The sequence below is a fragment of the Varroa destructor genome, unplaced genomic scaffold (assembly GCF_002443255.2).
Source record: "Varroa destructor unplaced genomic scaffold, Vdes_3.0 BEIS01000005.1, whole genome shotgun sequence".
Classification (NCBI taxonomy): domain Eukaryota; kingdom Metazoa; phylum Arthropoda; class Arachnida; order Mesostigmata; family Varroidae; genus Varroa; species Varroa destructor.
The window spans coordinates 40,334,632-40,360,029 of NW_019211458.1; the positions used below are offsets into that span (position 1 = coordinate 40,334,632).

Here is a 25,398-nt window from a genome sequence, read left to right on the forward strand (position 1 = left end):
ACAATCTATATCAAAACATTCATATACGGTAATTGTTAGTATAGGCTAACTTCTCTGCTGATCGGACGGAGCTAAGGGATGGGTTCGATCGCCTACTACGCTAGCTTTGCTAAGATTGTTATGCTAGGTAGGTACGAGATCGAGTCAATGCACGATGCTAGAAGTCAGTTTCTGCGATTATTGAAAACCCGCCCTGTTGCCTTCTCATGCGCCCCCTTCCCGCTCCCTCGCTGCCGCCAGATGATGACCTCCATTCGGCAGAGGTCAACGGGGTGGAGGCAATGATTGCCATTATTGATGATGATGATGATGACGATGTTGTTGGCAGTGGCACGAGTGATGTTAGACGGACAGGAGCATAGCTTTCGTTTTATTCGGTCTTCTTGTTCTGCTTCATCTTCGTTATCGTTCTCCGATTCGCCGATGTTTTTTTCGTTGTGTTAAACCTGCCTTTTTTCTTCGTTAGGGCTTTTATCTGCTGCTTCTCAGTTGGTATCATCCCTGTTGTACGCAGTACCTGACCGGTGTCTTCATACCACCTCTTGTTGCGTCGCCTTTTTCATTTCTTTTTGTTGCGGCTGTAGCTCGCGCAAGCGAACAACGTCATCGATGACCACCATTATCGCAACAGCGACCACGACGTACGCCCTCTACCGCGTTCTGTCACATTGTTTCCTTAAGTTTTTCGCTCTTTTTCCTTTTTCTTCCTTTTTGATTTTTCTACTTTTTTTTTTTAATGCACGCTTCTTGCGTTCGCTAATGCGGCACGTTAGCTTTGCCGCCTATTCCTCTGCTTCGTACTTGCACATATGTTACGATTTATGTATACTACTACTACAGCATAGAAGTGGTCGTGTACGTCGACAGATGCTGGACGCAAAGTCAGGGGCAGCGGCAGATTCAGTATAGGTACGCAGTAAATGCCTACACGGGTCTAACTAGCAGCGGCTGTCGATGTGCCGAAACAACGTCAGCGTCAAACGATGAATCGAACCGATGACGAAGACGGTGCGAGTGAAAGTTGAAAATTTGACGAATGCCTTAGAATGTCAGGTGTCGCCCTCTGACCGTCCGTGGCTGCCAATCTATCAACTCGTTGATCCGTTCATCAGTTTTGTTTGCGTCTATCGAATAAACCTAACAAAACAATTATCATTATCAGCAGTAGCATAGACGTTCAAAGCATGGGTGTACAAGCGATGACAGCGATTGGCGTACGAGTTTTGATCAGACCAACAATGGCCGCTTCGACGGTTGCATAGTACATATGGCGTCGATCGTGGGTACTTGCACATGGACAAGTACTAAAACCAGAAGGCTGGTATAATTTGACTATACGATACTATAGGCAACAACTGGAAAAATGGCGAATTCGCTAAATCTGGATAGTTCTGATGTCTTTGAAATTGTCTGTAACCGAAGGTTAGTCAAGAAGGTGTATTGGCACGGCTGATCATCATCGCAAGAGACCATAGTGATTTTCAGAAATATCAATTACCCACGTAAAGACACGCACACAGTGGTTCTAGTAAAAATAATCGACAGACCGCGAAATGCAATAACTGTTATCATCTTTTCGGGTTGTTGACAACGACAACGAATGTGAGGTTGTTTATTAAGCTATGTATTACTGACATGTTAACTGTATCCGCGTTCAGGGTGTCAGTCGTCTGGAAAATCAGTGTCTATTCAAAATTTAGTCTTCAAATGTAAGTTATTAAACGCACGTGATCGTTTCAATCTATCCTTTCTATAACTTTGTGTTATTATTTCTTTTGGATATTTATTTTGTCTAACTCTCCCGGTCCTATAGTAGTACTGAGTATCGAATGGCCTCTAATAATAAACATCTATTTATGGATTTTCGATTTTATAAATTACAAGATCGTAAAGGTCGATTAAGCCTTGTCCTTTTTGTCAATATCGTTAGTGCTTAAAGACATATTGAGTGTTTTTTGTTGGAACGCTGCCAATGTTCTATTAAGGTCAATTTGCAGGTCATTGCATAAATGCTAGCCGAACATCACGGTATTGAACAATGTCATTTATAAGTTATAAAATCTTAAAAACATCTAATATCTAAATGCAGAGCTAGTTAAAAAAAAAAGTTCAAAGAATTATGAATTGCGTCGTTACCAATAAATTCGTGTCCTACCAAAGTACCACTGTGGAATTTATCAAATTTGTTTATTCATTAAATTTCATAGATCAACATTTGCTAAAATAAAGTACAGTTGTTAGTGATGACAACGCTTTTTTACTGATCTTTAGCAGTTCTTTATTGCGTAAATCCTAGATCTTTCTTGTACTGTGGTTTTGTGGGAACTATTGCAGCAAGATGCTGTCAGTGTATTTCCAAGCTTATTCAATACGATGTGCCAAAGCCCCTATATACTTACCGAGTTTATATAGTAACTTGATGCGTTCCAAAAAATTGGATCGATGTTTTTGATTTTTAAAAAATCGTTTTGTGACAGAAACGTCATACGAAGAGTCAGTTACTTATTGGAATGTACTAAACTTAAATAAGACTAGATATTTAACTTAGGGTTGTCAAAGGAGATGAGACTTATATCGAATTAGTCATGAAGGTTCACTTACGTCTGATTCATCGGAATGTCTTTAACTATCGCTATAATCCGACATATAACATTACGTGATTAACGCTTGTTCCTTTGCCAGAACCCTAGAACTAAGGATTTTTGAAGACAGGGGGACACAAATTTTGTTCTGCTGTTAACATGCAAAAACCACCTCTTATTACCGATGACAGAAACTAATCACTGCGGACTAACTTCCAAATTTCTATAATAGACCAAGGAGCTTTGAGGCGCTTAACAACAGTTTTGTGGTCCCTAATTTTTCAGCCGCTTTTCATCAAAGATGTCTTCAGTTGATTGTCATCAACTCAGATAGGGGGCATCCTCTAGCTCTCGGATACGCTTTTCAACTTGGCAAACTACTTTGGAACAGTCTTCCAAGCGATAGGGCTCTTACTGTACGTACGCGAAACATCTCAGGCTATTTCGGCAGCGTAGTACCGTTAAAACAGGCTGACAGAGCATGGAAATAACTGAGGAAAGTAGGAAAACGAAAAGGAAAAAAACGCGAGAATTTATTACCCAACCCAAAAAAGGAAACAATGTGTATATATATATATATATATATATATATACATTCAAAGCTGATTCAAGCAAAACGAATAACACATTTTGCAAACGCAGGTGTATGTAGAAGCGAAAACGAAGATGAACGTTAATATTTGAACGTATCATTAACCTCGCCCGTGGTTCTAAGGACACGTTTGCGCCAGTTGCGTATAAAATAAGCTATTGGAGCATGGTTCGCTGAGCTTCTGCAGCCCCTCTGCAAAGGTCCCATTTCCTTTGCCTAACCATTATTCTATCCTTGCTAAGACCATCTATTTAATTGAATGGACGGATACTTAATCTCATTTATACTTACAACAAGTTGCTTTGTCGTCTTTCTCTTTTCATAATTAGTTGTAACCGAAGTTTTGACTCTCGGTATATCTCTTTTTGTTCTAAATAAAGTAATTCTTAGACATATGTGTGCGCCACAAAACTTAATGCCAAAAAAAATATAGCCATGTACATCTTTGAGATAACCTCTTTTTGATTTTTCAAATGATATGTTAAATTTGTCTGCCAGAGACGTTGTTGGACACTCGCAGAGCTTATTGCAACGATTGAGATTATTATTATCATAAGATTAAGTTCGATAAGGATCGTAAGGAAAACTTTACGATGAAAACAAGAGGGCTGATTATACCCAAAAAATGTTTGGATAGGAAAAAAATGAAAATTACTTCCATCGATTCTATCACTGGTGAAGTTCGTTGCCAATGGACGTTGGTCTAATAGGAACAATACATCAACCATTTAACTACTTCACCATAGGTTGTACTCAGTTATGTTTGGGTTTACGAATTCGCTTTTTGGCAGAACTCTTTCCATAGAAACTTTCTTTTGCCTTCATTGTATTCGGTAATATCACCTCTTCAAGTTAATTTTGACTATTGTAAGGCTTCATGCGTTAAGATTAGGAGGAAATTTTAACAACATCTCCGGACAAGTATGATATTAATTCCATTAGCGCTTAGGGTGTTTACTGAATACTAGTAAAGAATCGTATCATACATAGGCCTAAAGGGCGGCTTTATACGTCCTCAGACGGCTGCCAGCTCCAAGCGTATATCGCAGTCGACCATCAATTCACAATGGTTTATTTTTTATGAGAGCAAACATAAATCTTCACAGACTTTTGACACCAGCCTTTTTTTAAGCCAGGACTACCCAGTAAAAATAATCGAAATGCTTCTTTTTAAGACCTTCTATACTAATTTATTTATATATTATACGTTATGAAAATAAGGCTAATGGGTTTTGCACATATATGTATATATATAAAGAAAGTCTCAATAACAACTTTAACAGTTAAGTCAGGCTTTACTTGACGAGAAGATGCTACCCCGAAAAAAAGCTTATGCCTGTGAAGTTTTATTATCATGAGCCTAAAATACAGGAAAACTAACATGGCAAATGTGGTACAGTTTGGTACTATTAGTGTCACGCAATAAACATTTCAAGCAAGCAGTTTGAATCGCTTCAGCAGGTGCTAAGGAGTGGCCGAAGACACAGACTTACAGAAACAAAATACAAACTTATGCTGGAACGGAGGGTATTCATGTTGCCCGCCCGTCCCACATACGCGCCAAATCACTGCCGTGTGCCGTAAGCACACCGCATATTCGAAATTCGCTTGGCAGAAGTGCAACTGTTGTGCGCGCAGAGTTACTGAGCCCCAACGAAACAAGACACAAAGGGGCAAACATGGCCCATTGTCTAAGGCACGTTTTAGGTGTATTATTTAAACGAACTAGTTTAACTGGCGTTCGTGAAGCTTCCTTCAAGTCACCGCTTAATATTGAGAACCTATACGGTGCGGGACCCGAAGCTATAGCAGATTCCCCTCAGGTAAAAAATGATCATCTGCAATTAAGCATAAAGATTTACGCAGACTAATCATTTCGTGGAGGATGAAGTAAACCCAAGGCTGAGTTGAGAAGTTAATATCAATTTTTAGGCAACATTTGTTTACTTGAGCACCTTGAATACGACTGCTGCACATCTTACATAAATGTAACAATGGAATAAGCATTACGGCATTGAATGGTTCAGCAGCGAATTAGAATAGTAACTAATAAAAGAGTCATTACGATAGAAATAGCATGAATGGCTTCAACATCAAATACAGTGCCTTATGCTTAAGTACGGATAAAGCCAAAATTAAACGACAATGGTAATATCATAAATTAATAATTAAATTGGTTTATAATAATTTCACTATATGCAAACCATTTTATAACGAGTAATTTCGTAACATTTATGAAGTGCACGAAGCTTCGTGTTGTTAGTACGACGAGCAACAAGGTGTACTGGAATCATATAAGGATGTCAGAGTATTCTGTTACCTCATCATTTTATTTGTGTATTCTTAATGTTTATTAGTCATCATCATTTTTTTCGAGCAAGATGTATTAAAACTATTCGTTGCAAGCATTAATACGTTATAAAAAAATAAAAGGCTATGGTTCAAAATGTTGAAGTGGCTCAGTTGAACCATTCACCCGATGGACTAGAATATGCAATAGGTACTTCTTCAAAAAAGGATTTTAAATGTAACTGATGAATATGCTGTAATTACGACTTTTATCATCGAACTGTTGTATGTGGCAGATGTCTCGAAAGCTTGGATAATTCATAGGTAAAATTCTCAAATTTACATTGACTCACATTTTCAGCCCCCCCAGTCAACAGAATCTACATTCAGCGGCTTTATTCCTATGAGTAAGTAGTATCTTAGTCAAACATGTGTTCGCATGCGATTGATGCCTCCGAAGCCCTTCTTCAACATGATGGCATTTCCTGCAATCTATGATTTCGTCTTCTTACATAGGAAAAAAATGTTTTGAATTATGACCTAACTTTGGCCTGATACATACTTATGGTCATTTTAAGTGATTTAGTATTTTTTGACTAGTTACAGAGGTTCCAATATTGAGATACTTGTAGCTTGATATTACAAGTATTTCATTCGATAATATAGGACTACCCTATATACCGAATTGAAAAACCTCGGTAATGCATTCAGCACTTGATACCCTTTGAACTCAGCTTATTATCTGTAATATTTGACAGTGTACATGGTCACAAAAATAAGAGATAGTAGATCGCTGGACGTTCAACATATCCAACACACGTGCTCCAATTAAAATCCGAACATATTGCAATGCTATTTGTATTATGTTAACCATAATTTGCTAATATTTTACAGAAGAGCTGAGTGTTACCTACTCGAGAAGTAGCGGTCCAGGAGGTCAACATGTAAATACAAGTAAGTTATTCATCGTATCATTGTGATTTAAACTGAATTTATTAAAAAAATACTACTTATCGTAATTTGTGTGCTTCGAATATATTTGCATGATAAATGTTCTAAAGCAAGTGAAGCATATATAGATCGTTCTTTTACTAAAATCTTATATATGTGTTTTGCCGCCGACAGTCTTTATTAACATCTTTTTGAGCAAATACTAGTAATGCTATCGTATTGATAATACTCTACGTAAAAAGTATCGATACTTTTTTGATTTTTTGATAACTATTTTTGAACGCTTTGAAAAAAAGATCTATAGATGTACCGTTTTTTTCATAGATGTAAATGTACTACAAATTTTGGGGTACTAATTCTTCATAAATACCTCATAGACTGAACTATTATAACGTTGTATTACAACCTTGTTGCTATGGTTAGTCTGCTTCTGGTGAACGAGCTCTATGATTTGCGATTAGAGCCGCCGCGACAGATGAAACGAGATGCTATTTAGGGTGCCCATATCTTTATCATCGTGCAGTGATTATGTGCTTGCTTATTAAACTAAGCGATGCCTGAGGTTTTGATATTCAAAGTTGGACGCAAATACGCTTCGTTTCATTCTGATGAATGTCAACCGTCTAAAGTAATTTGGAACTAAGGCAGTACCGAATATAAAATATAAGACATTTAGGATATCCCTAGAGCAGCTAATGGAGGGTAAAGCGCTTCGAACCACCCAGTATTACATAATGGCAATTTCGCGCTTTTGAGCATTTGAAAAATCTAATAAAGCTGCACCATTGCTAGAGTCAAGATAAAAAGTTCTGAAAGAAATGGGAAGATAACTTTTCACGTCGTTTGAAGAAAAATAAGGTGAACGTAAACAAGCTCAAGAATGGACCGAACAACCTGACCTTTCTAGGTCAGTTGTGTAAACAAAAGGTTGAAGAATAAGTAGCAAGTGGAACATAAAAATATAACCGTGCAAGAAAGGGGGAAGAAGGGGGGTTTGAATTTTTATGTTAATTAACGCTCTATTTATGTTAACAACCCTACCGCAAAAAAATAGCGCAAGTGGCTTTCAGGTGAATAGTATGATCAATTAATGAATATCCACATCATTTCAGCAAACTCTAAAGTGCACATACGGTTCCATATCGATTCGGCGACGTGGATTCCTAATAACGCGAAAAAAAGGCTCAAAACCCAAGTATGAATTACGTTCTTTTGTTAGCAATATGATCGATAAATATTTTGTTGCCGCGCCGACAACGAATAGATATTAGAGGGCCGCTTATTTATTTTCATGTTTAATATCAATTAAATGTAGTGCGATATAAAATCGTTTCAGCTGGGAGAGCTTTTGCTATTAAGCCTTGGATAGTATTTTCTGCTGTAGATATTATCTTTTATACAAATGCATGCTATACGTCAAAATAGCATACCTTAATTGAGACCTATATATAATTTTTTAAGTCAGCCCATATTGTTAATTGTGTGATATATGAAAACGATAGCGACAAAAAACATAGCTATTCATAATTATTTAGTAAAGGTATTTTTGTGCTATAACCGCGTGATGTTTTATCATGTTCTAACCTCTATGTATTAACGATGGCGTTTGTGATATGTACTTTATAGTGTGCCAGCTCCATTACGAAGGATGGATTTTTTGTTATTAGTTCAGACCGCACTCGAAAGCAGATCCTTAATACGGCTGATTGTGTGGATCGCATTCGGACGATGGTGTTCGAAGCATGTAAACCTCCGCCAGAGGTCAGCCAGGAGACACGACAAATGCTCAAGGCAAGGTATATATAGGTTTCGGACTTTTGGCCTTGAAACCAACATTGACGAACTAATTATGCACGTACGTCATTTTTGTAGAAAAGTCATCCAGTACAGAGCTCGGTAAATATAGAGAATTATATGCATTGAAAATGATTGTCCACTAAATATATTCGAAGCGCTAAAGATATACAGATTCGAAGCGCCTTGATAACATTTTTTAAAATTTCTACTTGAGTTTTCATTACAGAGTTACATTTTTAAATACTTAATTCATGTGCAATCTTTAAATAGTAGGTTACATTTGATTTTGATTTTTTATAGACTGGACCGCGCAGCTGCCATTCGCCTCCGACAGAAACGGATCAAAAGCCAAAATCGCCGAAACAGTCAAGCCGATCATGGCTTTTGAACACACTATGACATTGCTTAAACTTCATTACACAAAATGATAGTTGTAGTCATATTTTAGCTTAAACAGTATGTGAAAATGTATATTTTACCGTATTTCACATAGTAAAATTACTAAAAGTAAGATTTTTATTACGCTCAAGAAGTTCTTTTTCTTTGTACCGTTATCGTTATCTTAAACCAAGTCAGCACTTCCGCTTTGCGTGCTAATAAAGACCAATGGCTGCTGTGGCTAAATATTTTTTTAATCCGCGACTAACGGTCTCGAGCAATGAAATATTATGTCATGTTCCTTTACATCGGTTGCTAACTGTACGGTCTGTTGTATCTGAGGGATAAGAACCTAAAATGCTTGTGCCCCTTCTGGATGGAGAGTCGCGCAAGACATATTATTGTTGCGGTGGATACGCCCGTCGCCACTACCTTATTTCGCTTACACGTGATGATCGGTGCCAATTGCAAAATCTCTTTGACCCCAAGCGCGAATCGAACCCTATCGGTACCAGGCTGGCGCAACGTATAGAATACGCTGTGGACAGAGTACTACCGCTCGGTAGCTAAATCTGAGATACGTTTGTTCCTAGAGCAGGTTTTTAAATGTTCATATAAAAGTGTTCCATCTCTGTCAATATTTGTATTAAAGTCACGTTATTTATTATTATTATTATTATTAGGATAAGTCAGTAAAAATAGGTTATTCCTTTTTGTAAAAAAAAAAGATATACTATAAAAAACCTGCTTGGTTGTAGTATTCTTACATTGAAGTAATAACGTCTGACTATTGGACGAACCTCTTCATGAAATCAAATTTCGAAATCATCATTTAACAAATTTATGTTGATGCTTTCAGCGGATTACACTGAAATTACAGTCAACTCTACTCGTCAAGGCCGAAATAATCACAGGCACTTCTTTTATAGGTATTACTCAACAAGTTAACGTTTCGCACTGGTTGCTATCAATACACTAATGTAGTTAAATGGCAATTTGATCCAGTTTCACAGGATTTTTAAGGGTTTTCATTGGCTTTTTGCGCTCTTCCCATCAACTTTAGTTTTATGTGCCGGCAAAGACGCATTCATTGCGATAGGAAGGCGAGGACATATACATAAGCCCATTCATGAAATACTAATTGAAGCAACAACTCAGACATAACTTAGCCTATTTAGCATTGTGTTTTGTACGTCCTAACTACTGATATATCGATTAATTGCAAGTATTGGGAAAAAGAAGAAACATACAGATGGTTATTGAAAATTTAATGCGCATATTATTAGAGCTGGTCAGTTTTGTGGTGCAGATTTTCCGAAAGTGGTTCTCGAATTGCTTCAGTTTGAGTTAAGCTATGGATTTGAAAACGTTGTTTGTATTTGATTAAAGGTAATATGTACTACGATGACAATCTTGTTTTAAAAAAGGCTGAGGCAACATCTCGACTACAATTATAGGAATTTTTTTTACATTATATATAGATGTATATAATCTAAATATATATATAGATATATATAATCTATATATATATATATATAGATGTATATAATCTATATATATATATATAGATGTATATAATCTATATATACATTCAGGTATATATATACCTGAGTGAAACGCTCTGAAATAAATCGTTCTTTAAGCAAGTCATGTACTTCAGAACATAATTTTTTGCGATAACGCGATTATTGGGTTTTTTTTTACCAAACCTGGCTATCCGTTTGGATGAGCTTGTTTGGAAGCATTCTTCGCACTTTTAACGTGTCACATACACCAGATCTAACCTGTGGAATTTCGACCACTTCCCACTGCGAACTATCTTAGATATTACTTACTAGACATTAATAGCACAACGGAGTAGTAGATCCAAACATCTTCGTTTATATTGCGACATAAAAATACGGTTTCCAGATACTTCGTAGAGAAGCTGTAGGTCTACAACGATTGTCTCGGGTATTAACACGTTGGCCAATGACTACCGAACATAATTTTCACGTATGCAGATATAACCATAATAGTAGGCAAAAGCGCATCGAATTCTAAAACCGATACCATTTAACAGGTCATTAGATATATATTAGGTATAGGGTAGAAATGTAATAAAGGTAGGCTTCGTTTAGAACGCTCTAATCAAGCATAGGTCACGTAAAAGTAAATAAAAAAATACTATTACAAACCGTTACTGTATCGGATATATCAGTAGAAATAAAAAAGTAATAACTTGTTAAAATCATATTTAAATTAATGCAATTGCTAAAACGTATCACAGACAATAACTATGTACATATAATCAACGGCGTGTTAATCATAATTACCTATATTACTCCTCATTATATATATATCATATTATCATTTTGGCGATTGAGCAAAAAATACTTGCGAGCCACAGTGTTTATTAAAGAACTGCTTCTGAACGTTGTTCAGAGGTAGATTTGCTTTACAACCACCAACAACCAGAAAGCTGGTCAATGTAGCAGAACATTTATATGGGACATTTTCTATAGTCCGTCTGATCGTGAAGCATTGTGCTCAATCTGGCTACTTTCGAGATCCGCATATTCTTTTTGCATGTCGACAACGTTGTCATAAGCTGACTTGAATTCATTTTCTTCAAGTCCCTCATTATAATACCTGTAAATTTGAACAGTCATTTATATTGACGTGTTTTCGCCCCGAGTTTAGTTTTGAATCAATTTTTAGGACATGTACTAAATATTCTTATAAACTAAATAATTCTTAGAAACTTCCTGGATTTGCCAAGCAAGATTTGCAAGTTGATACGGCAAAAATACGACCAAAATTGATCGGTCCCATCTAGCTTTTCTAAACTTCCCATGAGACACTAGCAAAACTAAAAGTTTAAAATAGTGTTAAAATAATAATAAACCAACTTATTTTTAATGTCTTCGTTCGTTGAGTTTTTGAAAAATTAATTGATTTATTAAGTCATGAGCAGTATAATCCTGCATATCCAATAGAACCTAACATAGTTAATGACGAAAACAACTACTATTTTTATTTTTCCAATTTATCGACTGATTATAGATTATGAATACCATTCGTTTATTTATCAAGCATATCTGAATATATTTAGATAGGACTCGTTCTCGAATTAAATTCTCAGGCAAATGAAAGATACACTTACCAATGTACGAAAGCCTTCTTGCGATACAGGAGATTAAATTTCCGCGTGACCTTTCTCCAAACCGAAGCAAGCGCCGTGCTGTTTGCTAACATACACGCGGAGCGCGGTACCTGAATTCAAAGTAAACATAAATACCGCAAAAAAATGCTTATTTGAATAGCATCGCCACATGTACTACAAATCTAATTTTTAAAAAGTTCTCCCATCTGTAGCAGTTTTGATAACAATTTAATCAGAACGCGTTTTGCAGAGCTGCGTTAATCGTATAAACGTGTGTGATTGTGAACAAACTGACTAAAATCAATTTACCAGAAAAACAATATTTTTATAAACTTTATTTTTGTGTTTTAAAATTTGGAGTTAGTATACGAAAAATTCAGTTGGCTAGCAACTACGCTGGCCCCTTTTACCGATACGGTTTGTCGCAATATTTAAATGGGCATACCGCTCACATGTATAGCAACAAATGATATCATAATAACGATAAGAGAAGAATCCAAACGGTGTGTCAGATAACGTTTAGCGGCCCATGAAATTTTGTTTAGTATATGTTGTGCCAGTTGTTATAACGTTACGTTAGAATAAAGGCAGCTAAAGCGCCGTCTGGGTGCAGCCTCTTAATAAATTAATAATAATTCAATAAAAAGGAAAGTGATTTAACTACAATAATCAAAATTGGGTAGGAAAACCACAGAATTTAAAAACAGGTGGTAGTGTACCAAGTGCTACTAAAGTCTCAAGCGATTACATACACAAAATCAAAGCATATGTAAATTACTGTAACACATTGTTTCTGGCCGCTTAGATGCGTGTTTGACCTTAAAATTAACTGTTGATTTGACTAACCTTTGTGAAACCACTGTCGGTAAGTACAGATGGTTTGCGAGGGTTCACCCCAAGCTTGAAAGCCGCCGGGCTCCAGTCAACAATACTCAGCGTCTTCTGAGCGCGTATATTCGACAGAGTTTGCTGCACATGACACAGTGAAACTTCCCCACGGTAGAGGATGCCACAAGCTATATAACTGCCCTTCTGTGGGTCGCAAGTTAGGAATCTGTTAGTTGACTGAAAGAGGTCACGAGTAATCTCCACGACGGACGTCTCACGGCTTAGATCGCGGTGTCCGGATGTAACGAATGGACTGTAGCTCATCATCGTAAAATGTAATCTTCCAAAAGGGACGAGATTTGTTTGGAACTCGCTGAGGTCCACATTCAAGGATCCATCCAGCCCCACCGAATTCATGATTGACGAAAAACCCTGGGAAATGACAGCATTTGCGTTGTCATAAGATGGACTCCTAATCTTTAGCCGGTCTCGACAAAGCTTGAAGAGTGTTTGATTATCAACCATAAACGTGCAGTCGACATTTTCGAACGTGGAGTCTACGTGAAGCACAGCGTTGTAAGGCTCAACTACAACCTCGCTGCAGTCTGGAGAAGGTGCGATCATCAGCTGTAGGCGGCACTTATTCGCGTAAAATTCGTGCAGCTGCTGTAGAAGGGCAGCCGTAAAACCAGATCCTGTACCGCCTCCGATAGAGTGTGATACTACGAAACCTTGAAGTGAGTCTAGAGTTTCAGTTACGCGCCTTAATACATTGAGAGTATTTTTTAAAAGCTGGCGATTGTCCGATTGGTAACCGCGAGAGTAGACATCTGCAGCATCTTCTTTCCCAGAGATCAAATGCGAAGGGCTAAAAAGTTTCCTGTAAGCAAATCACATGCAGATTTGGCATTGTATTCATTGGCATGTTTCTGCAAGGACGCATATATGTATATGAACGTATTTTTGATCAAGGAAAAATAGCTTACTTCAATATTCGTATTCAAGTAGCTCGGAAGGTTGTCATGATAAGAGTCCGCGTTTTATACACTTTGGCCATCGCAATTGAATGGATTAATTGTTCCAAATAGAGAGAAACACAGCGTCCATAATATCTTCCAGTAAAATTAGCGTTATTTTATTTAAAAGGAATCTCCATAGATAAGGTGTGGGCAGCGTGGCGCGTTAATTCTCTCGCGGACCCAGGATCTTTGCCCCGTGAACTTTGAGGGCTTTAAACTTATCAATTTCTGTACAAACATATCGAGAAACGTGTACCATTGCAGGTGAACAAACGTTATGTATTCCATAATTGTCAGTGATTTGTGAGCGTAAGATGATATTGATCAGTGGCACATTGCTAATATAAACTAAATTCATTTTAAGACAAAATGAAAAAAAAGACACATATTTATCGATTGTTTTTTCCCAAGGTCGCTGATGCTGCTTGAGTAGTGTATCCCATTGTGCACATCACATTACTTGTACATACCCGATAGGCTTCTTGCTCATTGCACCAATAACTGAGGGATCCGTGTCGACAAAAATCGCTCTGGGAACATATCGGTCTCTTCCTGTATCAGTGAAGAACGATATCAGTGAGTCACGGAGCTTTTTGTCCTCGTAGACCCCTGTGCCGTCATTGCCGATTCCGTGTTCGAGACAGTAGAGTTTCCAACACTGCTCGCCCAATTGAACTCCAGCTTGACCTATGTGAAGGTTGAGAATCTCTCTCATCTTGATAGGAGCTCACTTACGTATGGTACTAGACTTTTTTTTGATAAGCTTGCTTTTCTCTGTGCGTCTTGCGCAGTGACCTGCGAACCGAAGTCATCTGCTAGACAACGCCAAGCAGCCGATGCAGCTTGCGTGACATTAACATGCGTGCGGAAGGGCTTGGCTGAATGAACGAATAGCAGCTCTACGTGCCGTACCACTATACAGCCGCAATGTAGTTGACAGCTGCCAGCGATCTATTGTATATCATGCTGTAGTCTGAGCGAATGACAGATCAACAGCGTCATAATATGATTCAGATGTGGGACTAGTTTTTGATTGACATGGGATCTGCGCTACTTTGTTCATTCAGGCACACCAGTTTATTACCCAGTGGAAAAACTGTAACCAAAATGAACTGGTCGATCCGTCAGCGTATTGGCAGAGAGTCAGTGAAGACGGCGTTGTTGAACTCTTATTGGGTTTCTCGGTCGTATTACAGAGTTCAAATCGTGCCTTGTGTTTCTACCCTGAATGACTGAAACAGCATGTTTGCCATAAGAAGGAGTTGGTAGCTGGCTGCACCATTTGGCTATCTCGTATTCTTGTTTTAAGTTTTGTCACTCTTTTTCGCCAACTGAAAAGGGCATGGTGTTGCAAGGACCACAGCCTGACTTCCAGTTGAGCTGGTGAATAGGTAAACAAAGGCTCGCAAACAATCGCACATTTCTATCGCACAGGTTTATCATCTGTACCTCAGCGATTTTTTTTGTATCCTAATATGAATGTATGTTTTTATACGTTCTGATTAAATAATTGAAAAAACAACCATACAGCAGCTACTATATTGTATTTTTGCTCAAATTGTTCTAGTAACGCGTAATAGAGATCTATTCGTCTATTCCAAGTCTATTCAAGTTCTGTAGTAGCTCACGGTATTCTAAAGCAACCCGCTGATCCGCCCGTAATTCGAATATTTGTAGACCTCGCAAGTTAGAGATGTTATCTATACAAATAAAACAAATTCCTCGGCAAACAAAAGAGCCTCGGCGACTGGTCTTACACCAGTATAACAGGTTTAACCACAATGCAGGTCGAACAGGTCCAAGAATATAAGTCCGTCACAGCGGTTGTTAAGCTTGTTATGCTCACCTCTTAAATAGCATTGATAATTAATATATTAAGGCTGCGATTGTAATGTCCATAACAGAAATATATTATGACCGCACAAGATTTTTGAAGTCTTTTAACAGATATCGAATCCATCGTTTGAAAATCACTATATAAAGGTATGTTTTGCATTAGGGTGAGTACATCTTGATAACGATATATGTTTAAAAGCAATTCTGCCTGCCGAAATATACATGGAAACGGACCGTCTTTCTGTCCTTCATATATTTCGCTGTTTTAGGCGGAAAAATCTCTGTGGTCGCTCTATCATTATAAGACACGGTAAACGTACATTTTTGTACGAATCCAACACCTGCCCTTCGTACAAGCCCTTTCTACGTTTTTACGTATTTAGGTTGGATAAGAAGTTCCTGCGGTCTTTTTTAATATATTGAACACACCGTATTTTCTATTACTGTGACAATTAGTTATTATGTTAGGTTATTCTCAGTCATTGTTCACGATTTTCTCCCATCTTGTTGGATTTAGACGCTTCATGAGGAACCCACGTTTCAAGTGTTTGTATTGATCCAGAGAACTCGAAGTGGTTGACACCGGTTTTGTGGCTGCAGCCCACGTTTTCGGCTGATTCCCGACTTACTTGCTAGCTGTTTTCTTTCAAAGGTACCTTCAGGTGGTCGTCGTCAAACTCAGAAATGTCATATCGAGCGAAGGGCATTCTTTTAGGTCTCGATAACCATTCCCGAGTTTGGTTCACCACTCTCAGGCAGTCCTTCGAATGATGCCACCGTCACCGTACACAAAGCGAATGTTCTAGGCTATTTCAGCTAAATTTTGGCCATGAGGAAAATCATAATACAATAGGTATTGAAAATACATTTTTTTGCACCTAGTATATCCAAAGTCAAGGAGCTCTTTCGGGTTGAAATTGCGCTTGCAACACGATATTGCTATAACATGCTGACAGAACAGAAAAATCACTTTTGAGCGGTATATCAATGGTAAACGACAAGCGAAGGGAGATAAACTGATCTTTTAAAAAAGAAGGGCGGGAACTTATTGCTCAACCGGCCACCGAGTGTTAAGCAGGTGATGGCAATGAACGCTGAATGACGCTAAGCGCAAAAGAGATAACGATAAGTCGGATCCTAGACCTAAGAATTTCAGAGCGATACGCTTGGAAGCAGGATAAGGTCGATAGCTCAGAAAAAGGTTGAAAGCAAAACTGGTGAAGAGTTCGTGCGTCCAGGTTCGATGGCTAGCGGCACTGATGATCGATAGCTGCGAAGTTGTGGACCGAACACTGCAGAATCATTAACAAGGGATGCTACATCGTTTAAAGCTGCTGACTGCTTAATTTGTAACGCCGGCAAAAAGGACGAAATAGATGTACTGAGTAGGCGAAAGGGCGGCAGTTGAACGCCGTAAGACGAAGGCGCATGAACGATTGCAGGGGTTCGTGAAGAGGCTGTTGCCCAGACTCAGTTAAATTGGTAGTGACAAAGTAAGTATAATACCTGATTTATTAGTTTTCTGATCACCTATAAATATATACATTATGAATGAAAGCCTAGTTACTTCATAACTTATACTACCGTACCCAGAATTTTGCGATATATTTAATGAATTGTGCTATCTTTTTGGCACTAACGATAAATGGAACTTTGTCGCACGCCCCCCACGTTTTGAGATATGAACGTATGCGCTCTCTTCTTGAGAGGAACGTGGATAATGCACTCTCAAGTTTACTTGTGGTGCTGTTGTTTCAGTGAAGCAGTGTGACCGACGGCATTTCCGATCAACAATTAACTTTGCGAAACAGCTTTCTAATGATCAGGTGAAGCGTTTGTACAGTTGATGCGAAATCTATCGCAAAGGCTTTGTCTGAATGTGTATGCCAAAGAATCCTTAGAACCCATTCAGAACTTGATAATAACTAAATACGTATTATATTGCTTATATGTACATTGTTTATTATTTATACAGTATTTACTAAAAGGCAGAACGCGTTGCGGTATCTACATCGATCAAAAAGGACTGGTTATAGCAGCGATTTGTATGGCGATGACAATGGTAAACTATTTAGCTGGCGGAGAAGGTAAACGCGTTGTTAAATATTCAACCAAATGGCCACTGTATCATTAGACAAATCATTCGTTAAGTTTGCACTATATTTACGTTTCTTGTACAATTTGTGTGGGCCAGTTGGCTACTTGGCAAAGAGGATTAAGGTCGTCGTACTGTAGACAGGTTGTAGGTGGAATATGGTAGGGTTTAGTAAGTATTTTCCTTTACGACAGGCTTATTCTTAATAACTACTGGAAATATGTAATTTAATTTACGCAAAGGGTTTTCATTGTGAGCTACGAGCATGATGTGTCACGAACAATTATATTGTCATATTGGATGATTTTGCTATAAACTGCTCTAATTCTAAATAGTAAAATCCAAGCAAGACGTAAGCTCAAATATGAATTTGAGGCGAATTTTATGAGGGGTTAATTTGCTGCGTTTAGATGGTGAGTTGCCTTCAATAGTGAGCCTTTCGCCTTGAGTTTGTCCTGTGCTTACTTTGTAACAATACACTGTGCATGTGGCCTGTCGAACAGTGATTTTTACTGGGAAGGCGTTAAGGAAAAGGATTTTTACTGCAATTGGTTGTTTTTGTCGGCGAACGAGGTTTACTCCTAGTAGCTTATGCAGTAAGCCCGCTAACCCGACCTGCACTTAATCGACGCATCATATTAAAAGATTACAGATCTAATTACAGTTTTATCACTTCCTAATAATAAGGTTAATGAGAGGTATTAGTCTTTATTATTATTTATTATTATTATTATTTATGAACCTGTAAAATAAGACAAGGTAATTTACGTTGCGATCTATTACTTTTCAACTGTTTGCTTTGATACGAATGAAGTACAATATCATATGGCAAAGAGAAATGTCAGTAAGCTGGGTGAACTACTGTCCATACATTTCTAGTGATTGTTTTTTTATTTACGTTGCAACGTTTTTGCTGGTGCGTCGCTGATTTGCGTAATAGGGAAGTTTTTAATGATGCTCATTCGTGCACGCATATATGTCGTTGAGGTTAGTACGCTCAAGCCCAGCTGGCGTTACTGAACAACTCTGGTCGTATGTGTACGAGATATTGCTTGACAGCAGTATCTATTCGGAAAGGCCATAAACTAATGAACCAATAATAATTAAATAACATGCTATATTTGGCCAGGTTGATTCCTTCCGTTTTGTTCAGTATTTGTTAGTCTTGAACTTAATAATAATAATGCCTTTCTTTCAGACGCATCGGAATTTTTGACAAATGGCTTACTTAAGATGACGGCAGCCCACGTAAGTAATACGTTAAACAACTGTAATCGACGCTGAGTGCGATACTTTATCTGTCTGCAGAAAGTATTTCTTGCGATCTGTAGTTCCACCATCGAATAGTCAAAAATATGGCCAAACGTTCGATTGTACTACTACCAACTCTTCACGCTGCTGCCTGTTCGATTTAAGTTGCCTCCATGGTTTTTCTCAAACGGAACTGCTTCCTGGGGACCTATGCAGAATCTAGCGGACACCCTAGCCGAGACCTTAAATTACAAATACAGTATGGAGGCACCCGAAGATGGCGAGTGGGGCGTGAAAATACACGATAATTGGACTGGGCAGATTGGAATGCTTTATAACAATGTGAGTTGTTTGCATCTAGGAGTGCAGGAAAAGCTTATAAAGAATTCGCTCTTTTTTCTAGAAAATAATTTTGCTTACAATTCTTTTTTACTACGCACCTTGTTTATTTAGCTTGCTGGTTCTACCAGAGCTCGGGGGGAGCATGTGCACTGATTTCGAATTGCACACACTGTCCACGCCAATTGTATGACAATAATTATTCTCAAGGCTACACTAACTTCGTCAACCATAAACATGTACGTGAAATCTTATATGCCGCACGGATAGTAGTAGTCGAAATCAGGCCAAAGGCTGATCACACACTGCCGAAGCGCTCAGATAGTGCGAGTACGTCGGCCAGCTTATTTTTATGTGTTGTGATTAGCACGATTGCGATAATGATCTCTTTTCGTAGCAAGTTACTTGACGTTGGGGCTTCGTCTAAAAGCTTCTTTGACCTTCTGCTACAAACATTTATAGGCATTTGAAAGATAATTATTGGTTTACATTTCAGAGGACCGATATTGCTCTGGGTCCTATCGCTCTTACAGAACAGCGTTTTGCGGCGGTCGACTTCAGTTCAATGCTCACAACAGACTACTTAACAATCCTATCAGGATATCCTACCTACACGCAAGTAAATGCTTTCGGATTTCTGATGGTCTTTAACTGGACGGTAAGTAGGCATACTTTGTACTGTAGACAGGATATGAAATTTCTCTATAGCCAACAGCACATGCGAGCACTTTACTCTTTTCTAGGTGTATTTATCAAAAAATAAGTTGATACACAGATAACTTATTTTTTAGTTTACCTACATACTACCTATTTTCGTAATCAATACGGCCTATTCTGTTTTACCAACGCTAATAATAATAACAATAGTGAGACTAACTAATACATACATCGAATGAAAAAGGATCATTTTAGTTTCTCTTAATTCTTTTTTGACTTATATAAACATCTTGCGATACTGAATAGCATGTTTTGTATTAGGTATTGCATGATCGTTTACGACTTTACTGCCTGAGTACAGATAGCACTGAATCACTACAGTATAGTATAGTACATAATCGTCACCACTTTGACTGGTCGCCACTAAACAGACAATGACTTTATTTATTAACTACTTCCTATTTAAAAATTTTGTAATATGATTGATTTTTTTTTGATAATGTTTAATACACCTTAAATATATTTTGCAGGTTTGGCTAGCCCTGACCATTACAATAATTGGGATTTCTCTTTTAAGCGTTTACTTTGAGAAAGTGTCTTGCCCCGAGAATGTCTTTAAGCACTACCTCAGAAGATTCAGTCACTATATAGAGACATACCTAAAAGCTGTATTTGCTGAAAGTAAGTAGAACCATTTTATCGCTAACGAAATATTAGCGCTCCGGAAGTCTTTTATAATCTTTATCTTTTTTTATGTGTAATTATTCAACACCTAATAAAACATGTTTTGATAGGCTCAGTTGTATCTTACGAACAAAACAGGGTTTGTAGTAGGGCATACGCTGAAAGGCCTAGCAATTTCGATTACAATGTAGAGATTACTAAATATAAGATAAAGCCTCTTGCCCGTTTTTCAGGCCGACGCTTAAATAATTACAGTAGACGTTAGGTAGACCAAATGAGTTCCAAACCTGTAAAAATGGACGCTGTTGCGAAAGGCGCACGTCCGAATCTGGCCGTACAATAAAACTTTTCAGGAAGATCTTTGTAGTGAACAGTTTGTGTACGAGACGCAAAGCTGTTGGCGCACCGACTTTTCCGAAGCGGACAGAAGTGAAAAAGCCGGGAAGCGACAAAGTGATTTGAACCTACAAAATGCAAGCATGACTAATACAGAAAATACATACATTAACGCAAAGAAGTATCTCTGCAGAGAGAAATTCGTGTGTGCGGGTTAATTCACGCGCCAAAATACGAATGAGACGGAAAGGCCGATATAAAACTGCATACGAGAGCGAGAAATATTCTACCAAAACGCGCACATACCCCAAGGGGTACATGTGGGCGGTGGCTACTTGGAAAATGTGAGAGTAAACCCCCCACATGGTTTGCTGCTAAGATCTTTGCTTACTGCACTTCAGAACAGTGTGGCTAGACGTGAAACTTATACGTGCAAAATAGCAACAATAGAAATAATTGTAGAAAGTTAAATAAATATAATATTTATGGCAATACTCCAGAAACGGACCACTTCATGGAGAAATGGTTTTGAGCCTGTTACCGGAATTAGTTTGGCATCATAGATCCAAACGTTTTAGTTTAAATCCGAAAATAATTAAATAGCTTTATCTGATAATGAATGATACGAAATTATTACAACAGAAAAGCGAGAATGGTTTTTAATAAAATACGTAATGATATAATATACCTATAATTTCCCAGGTTCTGTACACCTGCCTCGAACGGATTCATTGCGTGTTTTGCTTCAAGTTTGGTGGCTGGGAACGATTGTACTTATGACTGCATATACTGGTCACATGAAAGCAACGATGATGATTGAACCCGATCCAATTAAAATAGAGTCAATGAAACAACTGGCAAAAAAAGATATGCCAGTATTCGTCTGGCGAGGAAGCGCTTACGAGGCATTACTGAAGGTACGAAGGACATTCCAGTCCCCTGTTGTCCGCGCTGTCTGATCAGCTTGATTATTGTCGGATACTGCGTATGCTCTGCGCAAGAAATTAAATTGCGTCCTATGAATATTTCAGACATCAGACTCAGTCGACTATTTGAACGTGTACAACTTGGTTATGAAATACCAATCGTCTAAAGAGACAAGAGAACTGTACAGCGATGCAACGATGGATCAGGTTTGTTTTTAGTTAGAATATATATACACACTGAAAAGTTGCGTTGAATTAGTAGGTCTGAAGTCACAAACATAGACTTCATCCCACAGCGGTTTGAATAGAAACGAACAGTCTGATGAATGATCGTATCAGTGATTCGTACTTTGTCAGTACTATTGGATTTCCATAGGGGACGTTCGTCGTCCAATGATAGATGCGTTAAGATTACTATTAGTGAAATTACGTCAACCTAATACACGTTACGTCTACGAAGTACTAATCTGACGAAATGCTTTATTCGCAGGTAATCCGCAGTAAAGCGGTAATTATGTCAAGCGTTATTGTGATGCGTTATCACGTGGCTCGTACTTGTCTTCGCGCAATGCCAATTGGGAATTATCATTTTGCTATTGAAGGTTTTCTTCCGCATGAAGTTGCAATGTGCTTTCATAGGAACTTACCTCGACAGATTACTTCGGCGATCAACAAAAGGTAGTTTTATTATTACTAAATATTTGGTTGCAAGCACGCTTTATGTACTTTTCATTTGCCTACAGGCTGATTACGCACATAAAAAAAGTGTTGCTTTATAAATGCTTTTTTTAAAAATGCTTATACAGAGGCAATTAGCAAACGATCGTATTCTGCCTATGGACATTATCAGTCACATCATTCGTAATGCGAATGGTTTATATATTATATATATATATATATAAATAAACATGTTGATTCTGAGCTTCAACAAAGATATATACGTGGCACATCCTTTCCCTTAATTAGGTAGATTTTCTTATTACGGCACCTTTTTTTTGTATGCTAAATAAAGTGTTGCTTATGGGATACTCTTTTGCAAGCGCACTTTTGTAAATGTTAAGACAATTAGAAGTTTGCAGGAATTCATTCCATAACACTGGACGAAAAAAAAATTACCGTTAATTTAGCATAAAGGGTGATAAAGCTACTGGGTTAAGGTTTTCATTAAAGACAGAATAAAATCATCGTTTTAGGTGTTGTTTATTTACGTTGTACATTTTTCGGTAGGAGACAGACGATAAGGCACAAGGGCCTTTCGACTCGAATAATTTAACTTGTTAATCCTGGCTAGAAATCATTGTTGACTGAAACTATCTCGTTTCGTTATTTACCTCAATCTTCTCCGTTTAAGTGTCTACAGGTAAGATAATCGGCGAAAACTGCGTCAGTCTGGTCAATCTTTAAAGCCTTCGTTATCAGTAGCAATATAATTTGAAAAGTTGCACACAATGCAATATAAAATAGGACAATACACGTGGTCGTGTACAATGTCGACTTAGGCCATAAAAAATTAATTCGTTCGGCTCATTATATCGTATTGGATGGGCTAATTGCGACATGAAAACGAATGATGATGTCAAAAGCCTTTTATCTGTGCGGTCTGTGCTATCTATTGACCGCAAAGTCCGCTAAACACGTTTTTGCTCTCACTTCAATCGGTGACAACGATGACGAAAGCAATCCAAACTATTAGACCGCTACCCAGCTGGGCATCAGGTTGTAGCGTGTAAGGCATACATCGTACATGTGCATATAACACTTATTGCGGAGAAAACCATGTATCTAGTGAATATCGTCACTAACAATTTTTCTCTACGTTCTCTTTTTCATTGTAGGATTCGTTGGATGGTTGAGCAAGGCCTTATAAATCGTTGGCTATACTCACAGTACGGTGGCCTAGATGAGTGCAGGGCAATGACTAAAGCAGGTGATCCTGTCAGAGCCTTAAATCTTAAAGCAACTCAACCCATGTTCTTAGTCTGGCTGTCCGGCTTACTCATCAGCATTTTTCTTGTGTTGGTCGAAAGGTGAAGCAAGTGTAACTATTATGCCTCTCGCGGTTGTCTACCTTAAAAAAATAAGGGAACAATATTATGGATTGGAAGATTATAGTCGAATTGATATAGGGCAAATTGCAGCGGGTCAATAGAAACATGCTATCGAAATAGAAAGAAGTCTAAATGTTTGTATTGTTCTTGTCGAGTAAAGGAACGCAGCTTACAATTTCCAAATAGTCAACTGAATATGACATCGGAAAAGTTTTTCATTACTTATTATCATGGTAATACAGTTTCAATTGCGCCTTCGGTTAGAAATTAACTGGAGGAAAAGATGTGTGCATATTTCTACTACTGACTAATGCTTTTCCTAACTATTTTGTCGGGAAGCACACCATGCAGATAATACCCAATCAGAAGAGGCAAAGGGAAAAACCCGGTAACATCGACTGCCCAGTTTCACATGGGGAAAGCAAAATATCGTAGCGGCTGTAACTTCATACACCGATGCCTCAGTCCGAAATAACGTTTGCAAACATAATAGTGTCACTCTATCGGCGATACATCCGCTAATGCTATGATAAAATGCCCAACGTCATTTGAAGAGCTTTAACGACAATAACAAGAGGCAACGTAACGGACGTCAATTATTGTGAGAGAAGCTTACCCAACACATAGTTAGACGAAGATCGGGGGAAGAGGGGTGGTATTGTTTTTGGCGATGGTCCATCCAGTAGATCTGTCTGGAGAAACATCGAATGCAGTCGGAAATATCACACTTCTAAGCCTAGCAGTGAAATTATACTCTAAGCACATAAATGATCTAGCCGAATCTCAAAGTTGGCCGTACGGCTTCAGAGCAATAGAAGGCAAAAGCAATGCGTTGCTAGCGTCCACTTTTATAACTATATGCCAGTCGATCATGATTTTATATGATAATAGTTAGGTTAAGTTATTTGTGTACGGATCGAGGATTTAAGTGTGTACAATGAACCGCACGCACTCCAACAAAAAGCCATTAATAGACTGGAACCTCACTTTCGTTTTGCACAGAGCAGACGCATTTAGCCAAACTATGATACAACTGCTCTGTCAGCTTATGATTCAGCGTCTGATAGAGGGCTTCTTTATAGGCAAAGGAAAAACAGGAGACAGGAGCACAAGGTGAATTGCAATCATTCATTCATTCATAGCGTCCAATGAAAATCATTTCTACAACAGTTGTGTCAAGAACGTGTAGTCAATTCATCGATAGGTACCTAATTAAATTATGGTATGGGTATTTTCTGGTTTTCAGATTTTATTCATTAGCAGGTAGCGCAACTCACAGGTTCGTAAGCGATTCTTGTTCCGTCTATTCTCATTGTTTCACTCGCTAAGCCCTCAAGTTTTTAGTATCATATCAATTTAATATGCTATAAAAAGTAGGCCAGAAATAGAATGTTATTTTCACTTACTGTTTTTACTTAAATTACTGCCGTATATATATATATATATATATATTATGTTTGAAAACTGCGTCAGGCGTTTAGAATTTTAACTAAAGTTGACATCGTCTGAGACACAAAATGTTGAAAAAATGTAAGGTTGAAGGTTATGAACATTGTTTAGGATGCGCGTGCAAATACAGTTAATCAACACACGTTTACAGCGCTAGGCTTGATGATACGACTAGCTACGAATAAGGGTAACCAAG

General features: G+C 38.0%; 3 protein-coding genes across 10 annotated transcripts; 2 read left to right on the top strand and 1 right to left on the bottom strand.

Moving 5' to 3' along the window:
• Positions 1 to 4,753: 4,753 nt before the first annotated feature.
• LOC111250814 (large ribosomal subunit protein mL62) lies at positions 4,754 to 8,743 on the top strand. Of its 2 annotated transcripts, none has more exons than XM_022806597.2 (6): positions 4,754 to 4,997; positions 5,825 to 5,870; positions 6,358 to 6,417; positions 7,527 to 7,609; positions 8,041 to 8,205; positions 8,512 to 8,743. In XM_022806597.2, exons 1-6 carry the CDS (start codon positions 4,854 to 4,856, stop codon positions 8,608 to 8,610), a joined length of 597 nt encoding a protein of 198 aa, XP_022662332.1. In that variant the 5' UTR covers positions 4,754 to 4,853; the 3' UTR covers positions 8,611 to 8,743. The 2 variants fall into 2 exon arrangements, with proteins under 2 accessions (XP_022662332.1, XP_022662331.1); XM_022806596.2 differs by having other exon boundaries at positions 4,760 to 4,997; positions 8,041 to 8,210.
• A 1,704-nt stretch (positions 8,744 to 10,447) lies between these two features.
• Positions 10,448 to 14,425, bottom strand: LOC111250812 (tubulin alpha-2 chain-like). The gene is made up of 4 exons (XM_022806593.2): positions 14,052 to 14,425; positions 12,581 to 13,442; positions 11,735 to 11,844; positions 10,448 to 11,220 (listed from the first exon to the last, which is right to left on the bottom strand). Exons 1-4 carry the CDS (start codon positions 14,294 to 14,296, stop codon positions 11,088 to 11,090), a joined length of 1,350 nt encoding a protein of 449 aa, XP_022662328.1. The 5' UTR covers positions 14,297 to 14,425; the 3' UTR covers positions 10,448 to 11,087.
• A 778-nt stretch (positions 14,426 to 15,203) lies between these two features.
• LOC111250813 (glutamate receptor 2-like) lies at positions 15,204 to 24,932 on the top strand. 7 transcript variants are annotated; one of them, XM_086989716.1, is made up of 11 exons: positions 15,204 to 16,910; positions 17,176 to 17,243; positions 17,393 to 17,504; positions 18,711 to 18,760; positions 18,929 to 19,105; positions 19,599 to 19,760; positions 20,290 to 20,440; positions 21,482 to 21,696; positions 21,811 to 21,912; positions 22,196 to 22,383; positions 23,541 to 24,932. In XM_086989716.1, coding segments are annotated over exons 1-11 (1,422 nt in total). In that variant the 5' UTR covers positions 15,204 to 16,909; the 3' UTR covers positions 23,737 to 24,932. The 7 variants fall into 7 exon arrangements, with proteins under 7 accessions (XP_086845842.1, XP_086845843.1, XP_086845846.1 ...); XM_086989717.1 differs by lacking the exon at positions 17,393 to 17,504 and having other exon boundaries at positions 15,597 to 16,910; positions 18,746 to 18,760; XM_086989719.1 differs by lacking the exon at positions 17,393 to 17,504 and having other exon boundaries at positions 15,612 to 16,910.
• The last annotated feature ends 466 nt before the right edge of the window (positions 24,933 to 25,398 follow it).

Excerpts from the sequence above, each read along its gene's own strand:
- LOC111250814 (XM_022806597.2), top strand. The coding sequence starts at position 4,854 with ATGGCCCATTGTCTAAGGCACGTTTTAGGTGTATTATTTAAACGAACT. Across the intron at positions 4,998-5,824 it reads CTATAGCAGATTCCCCTCAG|CCCCCCCAGTCAACAGAATC; the intron begins GTAAAAAATGAT and ends TCACATTTTCAG. Across the intron at positions 6,418-7,526 it reads AGGTCAACATGTAAATACAA|CAAACTCTAAAGTGCACATA; the intron begins GTAAGTTATTCA and ends ACATCATTTCAG.
- LOC111250812 (XM_022806593.2), bottom strand. The coding sequence starts at position 14,296 with ATGAGAGAGATTCTCAACCTTCACATAGGTCAAGCTGGAGTTCAATTG. Across the intron at positions 11,845-12,580 it reads CCGACAGTGGTTTCACAAAG|GTACCGCGCTCCGCGTGTAT; the intron begins GTTAGTCAAATC and ends CTTTGAATTCAG. Across the intron at positions 11,221-11,734 it reads AAGAAGGCTTTCGTACATTG|GTATTATAATGAGGGACTTG; the intron begins GTAAGTGTATCT and ends TCAAATTTACAG.
- LOC111250813 (XM_086989715.1), top strand. The coding sequence starts at position 17,264 with ATGCGAAATCTATCGCAAAGGCTTTGTCTGAATGTGTATGCCAAAGAA. Across the intron at positions 19,106-19,598 it reads TTGGAATGCTTTATAACAAT|AGGACCGATATTGCTCTGGG; the intron begins GTGAGTTGTTTG and ends TTTACATTTCAG. Across the intron at positions 20,441-21,481 it reads AAAAGCTGTATTTGCTGAAA|GTTCTGTACACCTGCCTCGA; the intron begins GTAAGTAGAACC and ends ATAATTTCCCAG.